This window comes from Myotis nattereri, assembly GCF_964212035.1.
Source record: "Myotis nattereri genome assembly, chromosome: X".
NCBI lineage: Eukaryota > Metazoa > Chordata > Mammalia > Chiroptera > Vespertilionidae > Myotis > Myotis nattereri.
In genome coordinates this window covers 145,605,028-145,618,126 of record NC_138078.1, presented here as the reverse complement: position 1 = coordinate 145,618,126, position 13,099 = coordinate 145,605,028, and the positions used below count along the sequence as shown (strand labels likewise).

The 13,099-nt window shown below is 51.0% G+C and overlaps 2 protein-coding genes across 3 annotated transcripts; both read left to right on the top strand.

Annotated features, from left to right (window-relative positions):
- Positions 1-312: 312 nt before the first annotated feature.
- Positions 313-4,232, top strand: GPR173 (G protein-coupled receptor 173; the record flags this gene model as incomplete). The annotated part of the gene is made up of 1 exon (XM_081081156.1): positions 313-4,232. The coding sequence occupies one exon, from the start codon at positions 313-315 to the stop codon at positions 1,432-1,434; it is 1,122 nt and encodes a 373-aa protein (XP_080937282.1). The 3' UTR covers positions 1,435-4,232.
- A 1,176-nt stretch (positions 4,233-5,408) lies between these two features.
- Positions 5,409-11,887, top strand: TSPYL2 (TSPY like 2). 2 transcript variants are annotated; one of them, XM_081081194.1, is made up of 7 exons: positions 5,409-6,565; positions 7,855-7,932; positions 8,044-8,155; positions 8,240-8,385; positions 8,494-8,591; positions 8,877-9,502; positions 11,186-11,887. In XM_081081194.1, the coding sequence occupies exons 1-7, from the start codon at positions 5,732-5,734 to the stop codon at positions 11,338-11,340; spliced, it is 2,049 nt and encodes a 682-aa protein (XP_080937320.1). In that variant the 5' UTR covers positions 5,409-5,731; the 3' UTR covers positions 11,341-11,887. The 2 variants fall into 2 exon arrangements, with proteins under 2 accessions (XP_080937320.1, XP_080937319.1); XM_081081193.1 differs by having other exon boundaries at positions 11,183-11,887.
- Positions 11,888-13,099: the final 1,212 nt, after the last annotated feature.

Sequence of the window (13,099 nt, the reverse complement as noted above, 5' to 3'; positions counted from 1 at the left end):
TCATTTCCCCTTTCTGTCTCTCTCTTTTTATCCCCTCCATTTCTGTCTCAATTTTTTACCCATTTATATCTTTGTTGCCATTTTCCATCTCTTTGGTCTATCCTTTCTCACTCCTTCTCTGTACCTCTGTGTGTTTTCTCCTCTCTATCTCTCTCTCTCTTACCCTCATCTCTCTGTCTCTATGTCTGTGTCTCTCCCACTACCCCCATTTGCAGGAGCAGCCCAGCAGGACAACTGATGGAGTCCCCCAGAGCCCATCGAGTACCGGACTGGCTGACTCCATAGGGTTGGGAGCACCCCCTGCCCTTCATTATGGCCAACACCACTGGAGAGCCCGAGGAGGTGAGCGGTGCTCTGTCCCCACCATCAGCATCGGCGTATGTCAAGCTGGTGCTGCTGGGACTGATCATGTGCGTGAGCCTGGCGGGCAACGCCATCTTGTCCCTGCTGGTGCTCAAGGAGCGTGCCCTGCACAAGGCTCCTTACTACTTTCTCCTGGACCTGTGCCTGGCCGACGGCATCCGCTCTGCCGTCTGCTTTCCCTTTGTGCTGGCTTCTGTGCGCCACGGCTCCTCATGGACCTTCAGTGCGCTCAGCTGCAAGATTGTGGCCTTTATGGCTGTGCTCTTTTGCTTCCATGCGGCCTTCATGCTGTTCTGCATCAGCGTCACCCGCTACATGGCCATCGCCCACCACCGCTTCTATGCCAAACGCATGACACTCTGGACATGTGCAGCCGTCATCTGCATGGCCTGGACCCTGTCTGTGGCCATGGCCTTCCCACCTGTCTTCGACGTGGGCACCTACAAGTTTATCCGTGAGGAGGACCAGTGCATCTTTGAGCATCGTTACTTCAAGGCCAATGACACGCTGGGTTTCATGCTTATGTTGGCTGTGCTCATGGCAGCCACACATGCTGTCTATGGCAAACTGCTCCTCTTTGAGTATCGTCACCGCAAGATGAAGCCAGTGCAGATGGTGCCAGCCATTAGCCAGAACTGGACATTCCATGGCCCTGGGGCCACCGGCCAGGCTGCTGCCAACTGGATCGCTGGCTTTGGCCGTGGGCCCATGCCACCAACCCTGCTGGGTATCCGGCAGAATGGGCATGCAGCCAGCCGGCGGCTGCTGGGCATGGACGAGGTCAAGGGTGAGAAGCAGCTGGGCCGCATGTTCTACGCGATCACACTGCTCTTCCTGCTCCTCTGGTCACCTTACATCGTGGCCTGCTACTGGCGAGTGTTTGTTAAAGCCTGCGCTGTGCCCCACCGTTACCTGGCCACTGCTGTTTGGATGAGCTTCGCCCAGGCTGCTGTCAACCCGATCGTCTGCTTCCTGCTCAACAAGGACCTCAAGAAGTGCCTGAGGACTCACGCCCCCTGCTGGGGCACAGGAGGTGCCCCAGCTCCCAGAGAACCCTACTGTGTCATGTGAAGCAGGCTGATAGGCAGACAGACAGGGTGAAGGTCATGGCCACCATGATGGGGCTAACAGAAAGGGAGGGGTAGGGCCCCATACAGGAGCCTTTCTTTCTGAGCTCCAGCCCCAGCCCCTCAAACCACCCGGAATCTAGGCACCTTTGCCAACACCTCCCCAGGGGTGGGGGACTGGGAAAGAGGTGTTTCTAGTTCTAGGGCCTGTCTCCGCTGCCGCCTTTTCCACTTCTACAATCTCTTTCCTCTCTCTCTCATTTCTCTCTCTCTCTCTCTCTCTCTCTCTCTCTCTCTCTCTCTCTCTCTCTCATTTTCTCTCTCTCTCATTCAGAAAAAGAAAACAAAAGTGAAAATGCAGGTTTTTCTACTATCAGCTGAGGAGTCAGGCTTTCTTGCTTTAATGTCTCTCCTTCTGATACTGTCTAGAATGGGGAAATTTGTCCTGTAAAATAGACTTTCAGAGCTCTTCTGGCCCCCTCTGCTCCCATGCACCCTCCCCTTCCAAGTCCTCTAGCAAGGCCTGGATATTTAGGGGGAAACTGATCTGTTGACAAGAGGGACCAAAGGGGGTGCAGGGTCCCCAGGGAGCAGGGATGTTTAATTGCTATGTTGTGTGCAATGTTGTTTTAGGCTAACTCTGGTCCCAAGCCCAGTCTCCTCTTGCTACCCATGTCCAGACATCCCAAGTGTTTCTTGAGCATCTGAGAAGCCAGGAGGGGAGGGAGAAGGGCTCTCAGGATGGGCCCAGGCTAGTGAAGATCAGGATGTGAGCTGCACGCCTGGAGCTGAAGAGACGTGAGCTTGACTGTATTCTCTTGAGCTGCCTCCTGGATCCCCAGCCCCCAGCTCTTCTTTCTAAGGATGGAAATCCACTCCAGCTCCACTAGGGCTGATGTGGGTGCCATACAGGCAGGAGCACACCCCCCCCCCCAGAAGTATAGGGAGAGAGCTGAACTCCCCAGAGTAGCTGGATCCCAGAGCCTGGCATCAGAGTGGAATTCAGCCCCAGAATTGTCTCCTGGGTTCACACTACTCTCCCAAAGATGAAAATTGGGGGGCGGGGGAGGGCTTGGTATCTCATAGTGGATAAGCTCCAAGGCACTGTGGATTTGAATCCATCCCTATCCAACCTCTTTTCGTCCTCTTCAAGCCTCAGGGCCCTCAAGCCCCTCCGTGGTAGCCCTTGGTCATCCGGGTCCTCAGCTCCCGACTTGCCACCCTCCACCCTTACCTCCTCCCAAAGTGGAACAGACTGTAGCCAGATTCCCCAGGTGGGTGATCCCAAGCTTCCCTCCCAGGGCAGAGTCCACTCTGGGTTCACACCAAGGACAGTTCTTGTGGACTGGGGATCCAAGCTGGCACTCCTTTGCCTGGTCTTGCCCAGGTTCTCTGTGGGCGGGGCAGATCTGTATTTATCCACCCCCTTTTCCTTCCCTATTGAAACCCTAGTCCTAAGCCTTGACCCCAGAAGAATGGGGAGGGCACTCTAGGCAGGAGAGACATTAATGAGCCTGGCTGTGGAGTTGTCCTGGAAAGGCAGGCCAGAGTGGCTGAGAGGCTGGGGGTGGGAGGGTACCTGTTCTCTCAGTGATAGTGATGGGGGTGCCTTTTCCAGGGGGTGGGGTGGGGGGGCCACGGGGGTGGGGTAAATAGGGTACATTCAGGAGGGTTTTCCTCCATTTCTTTTTTCTAACTGCCTGGATTCACCATTGGATTTTGTAAATGGAAAACTGAAATGAACAATGCTATATTGGATGTTTTCTCTTTCTGACTGTGTGTGTGTGTGTGTCTGTCTGCGTGTGTCTGTGTGTCTGTGTGTCCTGTCTGCATGACCACATGTGGGGAAGTATGATTGAGTGAGACAGTGTGTTTGTGTGACTTTTTATGGGGAGGCACCCCTGCCTGCTACACATGCGTGAGTAAATGCCTGTATGTAGAGACATATATGGCATGCACACACACATACATGTATGCACCTAACTGAGAGGAGACAAACTACAGTATGTGCCTGCAGCAGGAAGTAGAGTGGCCGGTGAGATAGAACTTGAAAAGTACGTATGCATGTAGCAAGAGGGAGACTCCCATCTCATCAGATCTTCCTCCCTTGGCCCAGGTTCTGAACATGGCAGACAGAATACTTGAGAACCCCATTCTCTTCCCCAAACCCGGAGCCCCCAGGTATCACTTTCAACTTCCTGAATCAGCCTCTTCTCCAAAACCCAAACAAGGTGTTCCTGAAACTGGACCACCATGGAGAATGGGGACTGGGAATTAGGGATCCAACTTGGGGAGAGCTGATGGGGTTAGGAAATGCCCCCCACAAAGTAATGGCTTCTGGAGGGCCTGCTCAATCTGGGATGGGAGATCTTCTGAAGGATCCACTTTATGCAGCTGGCACTTTGGTAAGCTTTGCCTAAATTCAGAGGGAGGGATGTCACAGGAGGGAACCCAAGCTTGGGAGTCTACCCAACCAGACTGTTGCCTGGGCACTCAATTATTATTTATTTACTTATTCTCTCAGGTGCACAGAATTGAGGTGACCATACTCCTCAGTTCTTGGCACAACTATATCATCATTGATCCATGCGAAGTCCTTTTAGTCTTTATTTTGTTTTGTTTTGTCCCCTTCATCAGCCATCCCTGATCCCATCCCCCTCCCACATAGGCACCCACTCTCGTGTATTTAACATATGTCCTTCCAATCTACCATTCATGTGTTTATTTACATATGTGTATCTGTGAAAAAATATATGGTATTGTTATGTGTTTTAATTTACATAAACAGTATTGTACTATAAATCTTGTTGTTTCTTTTTTCACTCAACATTCTGTTTTTGAGAGATCCAGCCATATTGCTGTATGTAGATCTAATTCATTCTAGTTGTCATCTTATCCACATATATCACATTTTCCTTAGCCATTCCCCTGGAGATGGGTCTCTAGGTTGCTTCCAGTTCTCTACTACAAGGCTGCAATGGGTAGTTTCCTACACTTCTCTTTAAGGACACCTCATTTAGAGGAGAGGAAACTGAGGCTCAGAGTTACAAAGTGAGGGAATAGACTCCTGATTTGAATCCTTACCAGAGCCAGAACCCTACCACGCTTCATCAGAGACCTGTCCATCTGGCCAAAAAAATTTTTTTTCAAATACAATTAAATACAGTCTACACCGAGGAAAAGGCGAGGAAGGGAGGGGAAGAAGTATTGAGTACGTGAAGAGAAAGACCTAGAAAAATCTAGCATACGAACTGAATCACATCATTTTAGTGACGCATAGATGTTACTTTTTTTTTTTTTTTTGCGTGATTATTTCTAGAGCCATTTTGCAGAGATGAAAAACGCCACGTCAAAACCTGGCCTCAAATCAAAGTCCCTAGGTCTCCACTGAAGTACCGGTTCGGGGTTAGAGCAACCTGAACCCGCAGGGGGCCTCATTGCTGTCTGCTGCATGGCAAAAGCTGGGGGCAGGGGCTGGAGACGAGGCAGATTTAAGAAGTGCGTAGTTGCGGCAGGGAAAAGGAGGGGAGGGAAGCGGAGGAGGGGGGGGATGGATGAACGACAGCGAGGCTCTCCAATTTGATTCGAGCACGTCGTGCTCAGCGCCTGCCTTCGTTTTTTGTTTTGATTTTTTGGTCTTAAGAACCACTGGTAAGATTGATGAATAAAATTACATCGGTTTCAGGCGTACGGTTTTATAATACATCTGTATAATGTATGGCGTTCACTACCGCAAGCCAAGTCTTCTATCGCCATTTATCCCCCCCTCCCCCCGTACCCTCTGGTTCAATAAAAAAAAACACACACACAAAAAAAAACCACTGGTACTTTTCCCATTGGATAAAACGCGAAAGGGTGAGGGAGAGGGGCTTCTTCCCCAAGCTTTTCTCTCAGCCAATTGCCCCTCAGCTTTCCCTCAGGTCGCGCGGGGGCGTCAGCTCCATGATTGGCAGAGTTGAGGGGAGCCAATGGGAAAGTGATGAAGTGGGGTGTTGGCAAGCAGATTGCGTGAGAGCGGGCAGCGGTCTGGGAAACGTAAGTGCCGCCCCTGCAGTTGACAGTCAATGGCGAGGCAGAATAGGCTCTTGACGTCAGCGAGGGGAGGGACCTGAGCAGTTGGCGCGGAGGGAATAGGACTGGCTCCGTGGGAGGGAGCGCAGAGCGGAGCGGAGCGGCGAGCGGTGCGGTGGTGTGCAGGCGCAGGTGGTGTGCAGGCGCAGGGTCTCGCTTCAGGTGTGACTGGCCGCAGCGGCCTGTCTGAGAGGGGAAGGGGCGAGCTCGGTGCCCTAAGCGCAGTCAGCATGGACCGCCCGGATGAGGGGCCTCCTGCCAAGGCCCGCCGCCTCAGCAGCTCCGAGCCATCTCAGGATGACGCGCCGCCACCGCCGCCGCCTCCGCCGCCGCCGCCGCTCATGCGACTGCCCCTGCCTCCACCGGAGCAGCGCCCGAGGCTCCGGGAGGAAACGGAGGCGGCACAGGTGCTGGCTGACATGAGGGGGGCGGGATTGGGCCCCACTCTGCCCCCGCCGCCCCCCTATGTTATTCTGGAGGAGGGGGGAGTGCGCGCGTACTTCACCCTAGGTGCCGGGTGTTCCTACTGGGATCCCGAATTCGAGTCTGGGTATGGGGAGGCGCCCCCTCCCGCGGAGAGCCTTGAAACATTCTCTCCTGAGGAGGTGGCGGGGGGAAGCCTGGAGATCGACATTCAGGTTACCGAGCCCGAGCCGGAGCCGGAGCCCGAGCCGGAGCCGAGCGGCTTTAGTGGAGAGGCCATAGATACCTGTAGCATAGGCGGACGTGAGTACCAGGTGTTAGCCGGTCTACAGGGGAAGGAAGAGGCCATCATTATAGTAGAAGATGATGAGGAGGAGGTGAAGGAGAATGTGAGGAAGAAGAGAAGAAGGAGGAGGAGGAAGCAGAGGAAGGTGAAGAAGCAAAGCAGAGAGGTGAATCCCGAGAAGATACAGTACGTCCTGCAGGCACTAGAAAGCGTTCAGCTAGACCTGGAGGCGGTGAACGTCAAGGCAGGCAAGGCCTTCCTCCGCCTCAAGCGCAAGTTCATCCAGATGCGGAGACCCTTCCTGGAGCGCAGAGACCTTATCATCCAGCACATCCCAGGCTTCTGGGTCAAAGCAGTATCCTTGATACCTATACCCATGGGCTACGAGCCCATGACAGAAAGGGGGGGAGATGGGGGGAGGGAGACAGGGTGAAAGTGTGTGGGGGCGGGCCTCTATTGAAAGAATGACTACGTTTGGTGGAGGAGGGAGGGAAGGAGGGGGGGCGAGACATCAGAGAAGCTGGATTGGAGATGGGGAGGGGGGGCGGGGGTGGGGGGAGGAGCCACACAACATAAAAACTGAACCACAGATGGGGAAGGGTGAAGATGAAGAGCATAACATAAAGAAATGGATCACACATATATAATACTATAAAGAATTTAAAAAAAAAGAAAGAAATGGATCACAGGTGGTAAAAAGGGGTGGGTAGTAGAGGGGCACATAGAAAAATTGGACCATAGATGGTGAAAGGAGGAGGGAGGGGTACACAGAAAATAAACTGACTCTGAGATAGTAATGGGCTCCATAATGGGGAAATTGCCCAGAATGGGTGCCTAACTCACACATGGCTCTTAAAGCCTGGGTGTCTGCTTAGATGCTACGGAGACCCTAATCCTGGCTGGAGAAAAGGGGGCTAGGAAGGGACTGGAGCCCCTAAAGGATCAGGAGAAGGAATACCTAGGAATAGATATCAAGGAGTTAAATGAAGGAAAGGGGAGTAAAAAAAAATCACATTCACTAGTGATAACCCCATCTCTGGGGGACACACATATAGACATGCAACATGTTAGGAACACATGGATTTAACACAGAATTACATAGATATAGATCCTTGACACTCCCATACAAAGGATCCATGATCACAGACCCTCAGTACCCAATTTAATTTGGACAGAACCCCTCAGACCTAGATACATAGCATGTGGATAAAGACCCATAACACTTATATATATAATATTGTGACTATAGGTCCTCAGCAACCAGATACAGCATTACTTGGACATGGGCCTTCAGCCCCCAGATACACAATGTTTCGTGAACACAAGCCCTCAGCATCCAGAGACACAATCACATGGACATAGACCCTCAGCACCCAGACACAACAAGTAAGAACCATGGCAAGGCCACCTAATAGAGGTTTTACAAAGCATAAACACGAGCTCTCACCACATAGTATCATGGAAATATAGTAAAGTACAGGTCATGTCCCGTGACCCACTTGTTCCACACATATCAAAAGCACACAGAAGGAATTCTGCTCCAGCTTCTCTTTTGCTTTGCCCTGCCTGACCTGACTTGCGTGGCCTTCCCTCCCTCCTCTCAAAGAGTAGTCACTCCTTAACCTAAACCGCTCCCTCCCGCAGTTCCTCAACCACCCCAAAATTTCAGTCTTGATCAGTCAACGCGATGAAGACATTTTCCGCTACTTGACCAATCTGCAGGTCAGGCCAAAGAGATGTTTTTACTAAGACCAGCCAAGGAATCTGGTTCTTGAAGGTGAGGTGGGGGAAATGGTGGGGTGGTGATTCCATCATTACCCCCACCCTGAGCAGGTACAGGACCTCAGACATATCTCCATGGGCTACAAAATGAAGCTGTACTTCAAGACAAACCCCTATTTCACAAATATGGTGATTGTCAAGGAGTTCCAGTGCAACCGATCAGGTAAGAGACAGTCCCCAGGGCAAATCCATGGGACCCACACCTACCCTTGCTCAGTGCCTTCTCCACAGCCTCCTTTTTCCCTAGGCCGGCTGGTGTCTCACTCCACCCCAATCCGCTGGCACCGGGGCCAGGAACCCCAGGCTTACAAGGAAAGGAACCAGGACACCAACTATAGCTTCTTCAGCTGGTTCTCAAATCACAGCCTCCCAGAGGCTGACAGGATTGCTGAGGTGGGGTCCCTCCTGGGAAGGCCTTGCTGGGCTTGCCTCTAGGTGCTGGGAGTAGGTTCTGGGGCTTGTACTCATAGCTCTGTTCTCTCCTTTCTCCTCTCTCAACAGATTATCAAGAATGACCTGTGGGTCAACCCTGTGCGCTACTACATGATGGGAGAAGCCGGCTACCGAGCAAAGAGAAAGAAGCAAGAAAAGAAAGAAAGGTGATGGGGGGTTAGAGGCTGAGAGATGGTGTTTTAGTATCACACAGGGTTTATAAAGCCAAAAGGGATATTTGAGACAATTCAGTCCAATATGTTTTACAAGTGGGAATGATGCCCAGAAATGGGGTGTGATTAGCTTTAGGTTACACAGTCAGGGGCAGAAATGGGACTCCCCCCACCCTAGCTTCATCCCTGGGAGCCCTTGTAGCCTACTGCCTTCCCAGTTACTTCCCATCTTTCAGTGTCTATCTTGTACCTCCCCCCCAAACTTATATTCAACCACAGGTTTTCCCAGATTAAAAAGAACAGATATGAGTTGGTGATCATGGATGACTTCGATGACTATCAACTGATGCAAGACATTATTGGCGAGACCTCAGACAGTGATTTTATCACTGACAATGAGACTGTTCACGACATCAAGATCTCTGACTTCATGGAGACCACCGACTGCTTCGAGACCACGGACAACGAGATAACTGACTTCAGTGAGAGTTTCTGTGACAGTGAGAGCGTCTATGACTGTGAAAGCCCAGACCGCCACCTCACCACCGAAAACAGTGACAGTGCTGATGAGCACACTTATGGTGGTGAGAACTCCAAAGGTGGCGGCTGTGGCAACAACCTTGACAGCAGCGACAGTGACTACGGAGACAATGAGACCAGCGATGATGAAGATAATGATGGCAACGAAGGTGACAATGAAGGCAGTGATGATGACGGCAATGAAGGTGACAATGAAGGCAGTGATGATGATGACAGAGACATTGGTTACTATGAGAATGCCATTGCAGAGCCTCAGAAGAATCAGCTTAACATCAGCAACCTGGGCTACTATGAGGATGAGGTAGAGAACATCTTTGAAGAAGAATCGTCAATGGAGGAGGAGGATGAGGAGGGCAGTGAGGAAGGTGAGCTGGACCCCCTCTTGTCCTCCCTCCTTTCTCTTCCCTCAGGGAAAATCTGGCCAGGATCAGGGAATGGAGACATGAGCACAATCTGCCCTGTGGTGAAAAGAAAAAAGCATCTGTGCAACTTGCAAAACAAATCAAGGCCAGGAACATTTAACTTACAAATGTAACAAAACCAAAGAAATACATTTCAGTTCTAGCTGATGGGTAGATAGGTTGCAACAGCAAAATACAAAGAGGAGGGAAGATATAGGAGAGAGTCTGTGCGAAATTAAGGACTGGCTGAGAGAGAGAGAGAGAGAGAGAGAGAGAGAGAGAGAGAGAGAGAGAAGAGAAAGAGAGAGAAATAAAGCAGCAAACACATTATAATTCAGTACACTTTGTACCCAGCCCTAGCCTTCTGGGAACTCCCAGTCCTGTTCGGGGAGCTGGGGGCAAAGTGAACATTATGCTCTGTGAGCCCAGAGGAGGGAACAGCTAATTGTACCTCAAGAATGAGGAAGGGGAGAACTAGATAAAGGAACTGACATTTGAATTGGAGGCTGCATTCGTCTTAAGGGGTGTTATGGGGCATTCTCAGTAGAAGGGATCACATGAACAAGGACCTGGAAGGGTGAAAATGCATATGTTGGGCACAGTTTACCAAATTGTCTTCTGAGGACCCTTCACCAGTTCTTAAAGCTGCTTCTCACAAAAAGGTTCAGTGGTTGCATATGTCGGGGAAAATACTGCATACATGAATATCTTCATGTAGTCACATGTACATTAACACCTTAAAGGCTCTGAGAAGTCCTGCTTAAGAAACCTATTTAAACTTCATAGAACCCAGCATTTTTCAAGCTTCTTGACCACAGAAGCCATTTTTTCTCACCAAAGAATGCCTTTTGAGAAATGAGTATGGGGTTTGAGGGAAAAGATGGTATTTCAGGTGACTTCCAGGTTTGGTTCTGGCCTTGAATGACTGGAGAAGTGAACCATTTTCTGGGAAGGGAAAGGGCATGGTGGTGAGATTGATGGGATGCAGGGAGAAATACAGAGGACATAAGGCAGGCCTCTGGGGGAAGACCAACCATTCAGAGTTTTGACCTCACAGTCAAAAAGTTCCATTGAGGGCAGGGGACCAAGGAAGGAGGCATTGAGTGAATGAGTACAGTCAATCTCGAAATTTTCAGCTTGCCTAGGGAAATTGAGGGAGTTGCTCGCCCCATTCCCTCCCACCTAATAACACCTGTTCTTTTGGAGGAGGAGAGGCAGCCCTATCTGCCCAGCCCTAGGGTGGGAGTGGGGGTGGGGGTTGGGCTGAAGAAGACAGACTGGGCCTGTTTGCATCAGACTATGGAGAAGGAGTGAGGGAGCTGCCTGGGGATGAATAGGTTTATTCAGCTGAGATCGCAGCTCAGGAAGAGACACACATTGTTACATACAGGAGGAGGAGAAGCTGCTTTCAGATATGTATCCATTTTGATAGGACAGAGGCAAGGAGCCCACCCTACCTTCCTGTTTGTTTCCCCCCCACACACACTTGGCTGTTTGCTCCAAGCAGAGGTGCTTGGCAAGTGGTCTCTGGCCCCCAACCACCCTAGTTAGGGGCTGTGTTCCATTAGGAGTGACATGTACTTGCCCATCTAACCACCCTCCTCCATTTTCTGTTTTTTTCCTCTCTTTCCCCTGTGCTGCCAGAAGATGAGGACAGCGATGAGGAGGAAGGAAGTGAGGAGGAGGAGGAAGATGAGGAGGAGGAAGGGATCGAAGAAGACTGGGAGGACTCTGACGTGGAGGAGGTGCTTCAGGTCCAGAATGCTTGGGCCAACCCCCGGAAGAGGGGCAAAACCGGATAAACAGATGTCTCACCCTTGCCCTTGTGGCTACTGCCTCTGTGTCCCTCTCCCTCTGTCCCATTTGCCCTCCCCCTCAGCTAGGGCCTTGAGGCCCCACATTGCACTTCTGGGGGGTGACCACTTCGTACACGGGTTTGAAGTTTATTTTTATGGTTTAGTAATTGCAGAGTTCTTATTTTGGGGGGAGGGAAAGGGGCACCCCCCCCTTCTTTCGGCCCTCCTCCCTCGCAGGCTTCTGTGTGCTGCTACGTATTTATTGTGATGCCTTGGCCACGGCCCCTCTATCCCCCTCCTCGTGCTGTTTGGAGTGAACACCCCTGATCCCGAAGCGGGGAGGGCTGCTGTGGCCTTGGGAGAGCTGCTGCCTCCCAGTTGTCCTAAGTCTTTCTCTTCCCCTCACTTTTCCACCTGCTGTGCCCGCTAGCCCGCATCGGTGTCTATGCAAGGCCGCTTCGCCATTGCGGTATTCCTGCCCCCCCCCCCCCAGAAGCCCAGTTCATTCCCTGTGAACCCTGGTAATCCTAATAAAATTCCCAGCAAGTCCAAAGTGTTGCTTTGAGTCTTTTGTTCCGCCCGGTGCCCAGTTCCCAACAGCAGCAGTCGCCCTTACTACAGGCCTATCTACGCCACTGGCCTGCGAGATGGTAGTTGCGAGTTGTTAGGGTGGGGGGATTTGGCGGGCAGGGGGTCGAGCTCTGCGGGACTGCAGAGCTGTGGCGTCAGGCCAATGCGGACCATCCTGACCAATGGCAAGACGAGGCTGAGGAAGCCCCTCCCTCTCCTGGCTGCTGCAGTGGCCTCAGCCAGGTATCAAACAGCTTCCCACGCCTTCCCCTCGCGCATGCGCGCAGAAAAGCTCTGCGCCCTAGAACATCCATTTATTCAGTGATTCATCTTTTAATTTATCTTGCGTCAAACCTTTCTTCGGGCCTAGTGTGAGCTGAGCGGGGGCGGAATGAGCCAGAGGAATCCATTTTTCTCGCATGTGGTAGAAAAAAACAGTTGGTTAATGCAAGGATGCTCTCTCGTCTTAGGGAGGGGTTGCAGAGTCCCTGGCGCTGGGTCTGGGAGAGAAGGCAAGAAAAGATGGCTCAGGTCGAGGAGTTTGCAAAGCAAAGGGAAATTACTATGTAGCTGCGTGATTGAGGGCGGGAGGAGTCGTGAGTTGGGAGTCTGAAAGGCGGGCTCTATCTGGGAGATGTTTCAAATTTTGAATACAGTAATTTTATTTCAAGAGACATCGGCAATAACACCCAGATTCTTTCTGGATCATAATGGCAACCAATGTAGTCATCAGGGTCAGTGTTCTGCAAGATACCTCCAGAACTTTCCATCCAACGCCCTTATTTTGCTGGAAGGATTCAGATTTGTGTTTTAGAGAATGCCCTCTGCTGGCTGCCAGCAGAATGGATTGGAGAAGGGAGAGCAGTGAACAAAGCTATACCTTAAGTTGAGAGGTGTGACGGGGTGGATATAGGTTTTTTTAATTTATTTTCAAAATCTTAGATTTACAGAATTATTGCTAAGGTAATACGGAGAGTTCCCATATACCCTACAGCCAGTTTCTGCTAGTGTTAACATCTCACATTGGTATGGTACATCTGTCACAATTAATAAACCAGTATTAATACTGTATTGTTAACTAAAGTCCATACTTTATTCATATCTTATTAGTTTTTACCTAATTTCCTTTGTCTGTTCCAGGATGCCACCTTACATTTAGTCATCATGTCCCTGTAGGCTCCTATTGGCTGTGACA

What these genes read in the sequence shown, in the direction of transcription:
- TSPYL2 (XM_081081193.1), top strand. Translation starts at nt 5,732, where the DNA reads ATGGACCGCCCGGATGAGGGGCCTCCTGCCAAGGCCCGCCGCCTCAGC. An exon ending in CAGGCTTCTGGGTCAAAGCA is followed by an intron (nt 6,566 to 7,854) that starts GTATCCTTGATA and finishes TCCCTCCCGCAG; the next exon opens with TTCCTCAACCACCCCAAAAT. An exon ending in AAGCAAGAAAAGAAAGAAAG is followed by an intron (nt 8,592 to 8,876) that starts GTGATGGGGGGT and finishes ATTCAACCACAG; the next exon opens with GTTTTCCCAGATTAAAAAGA.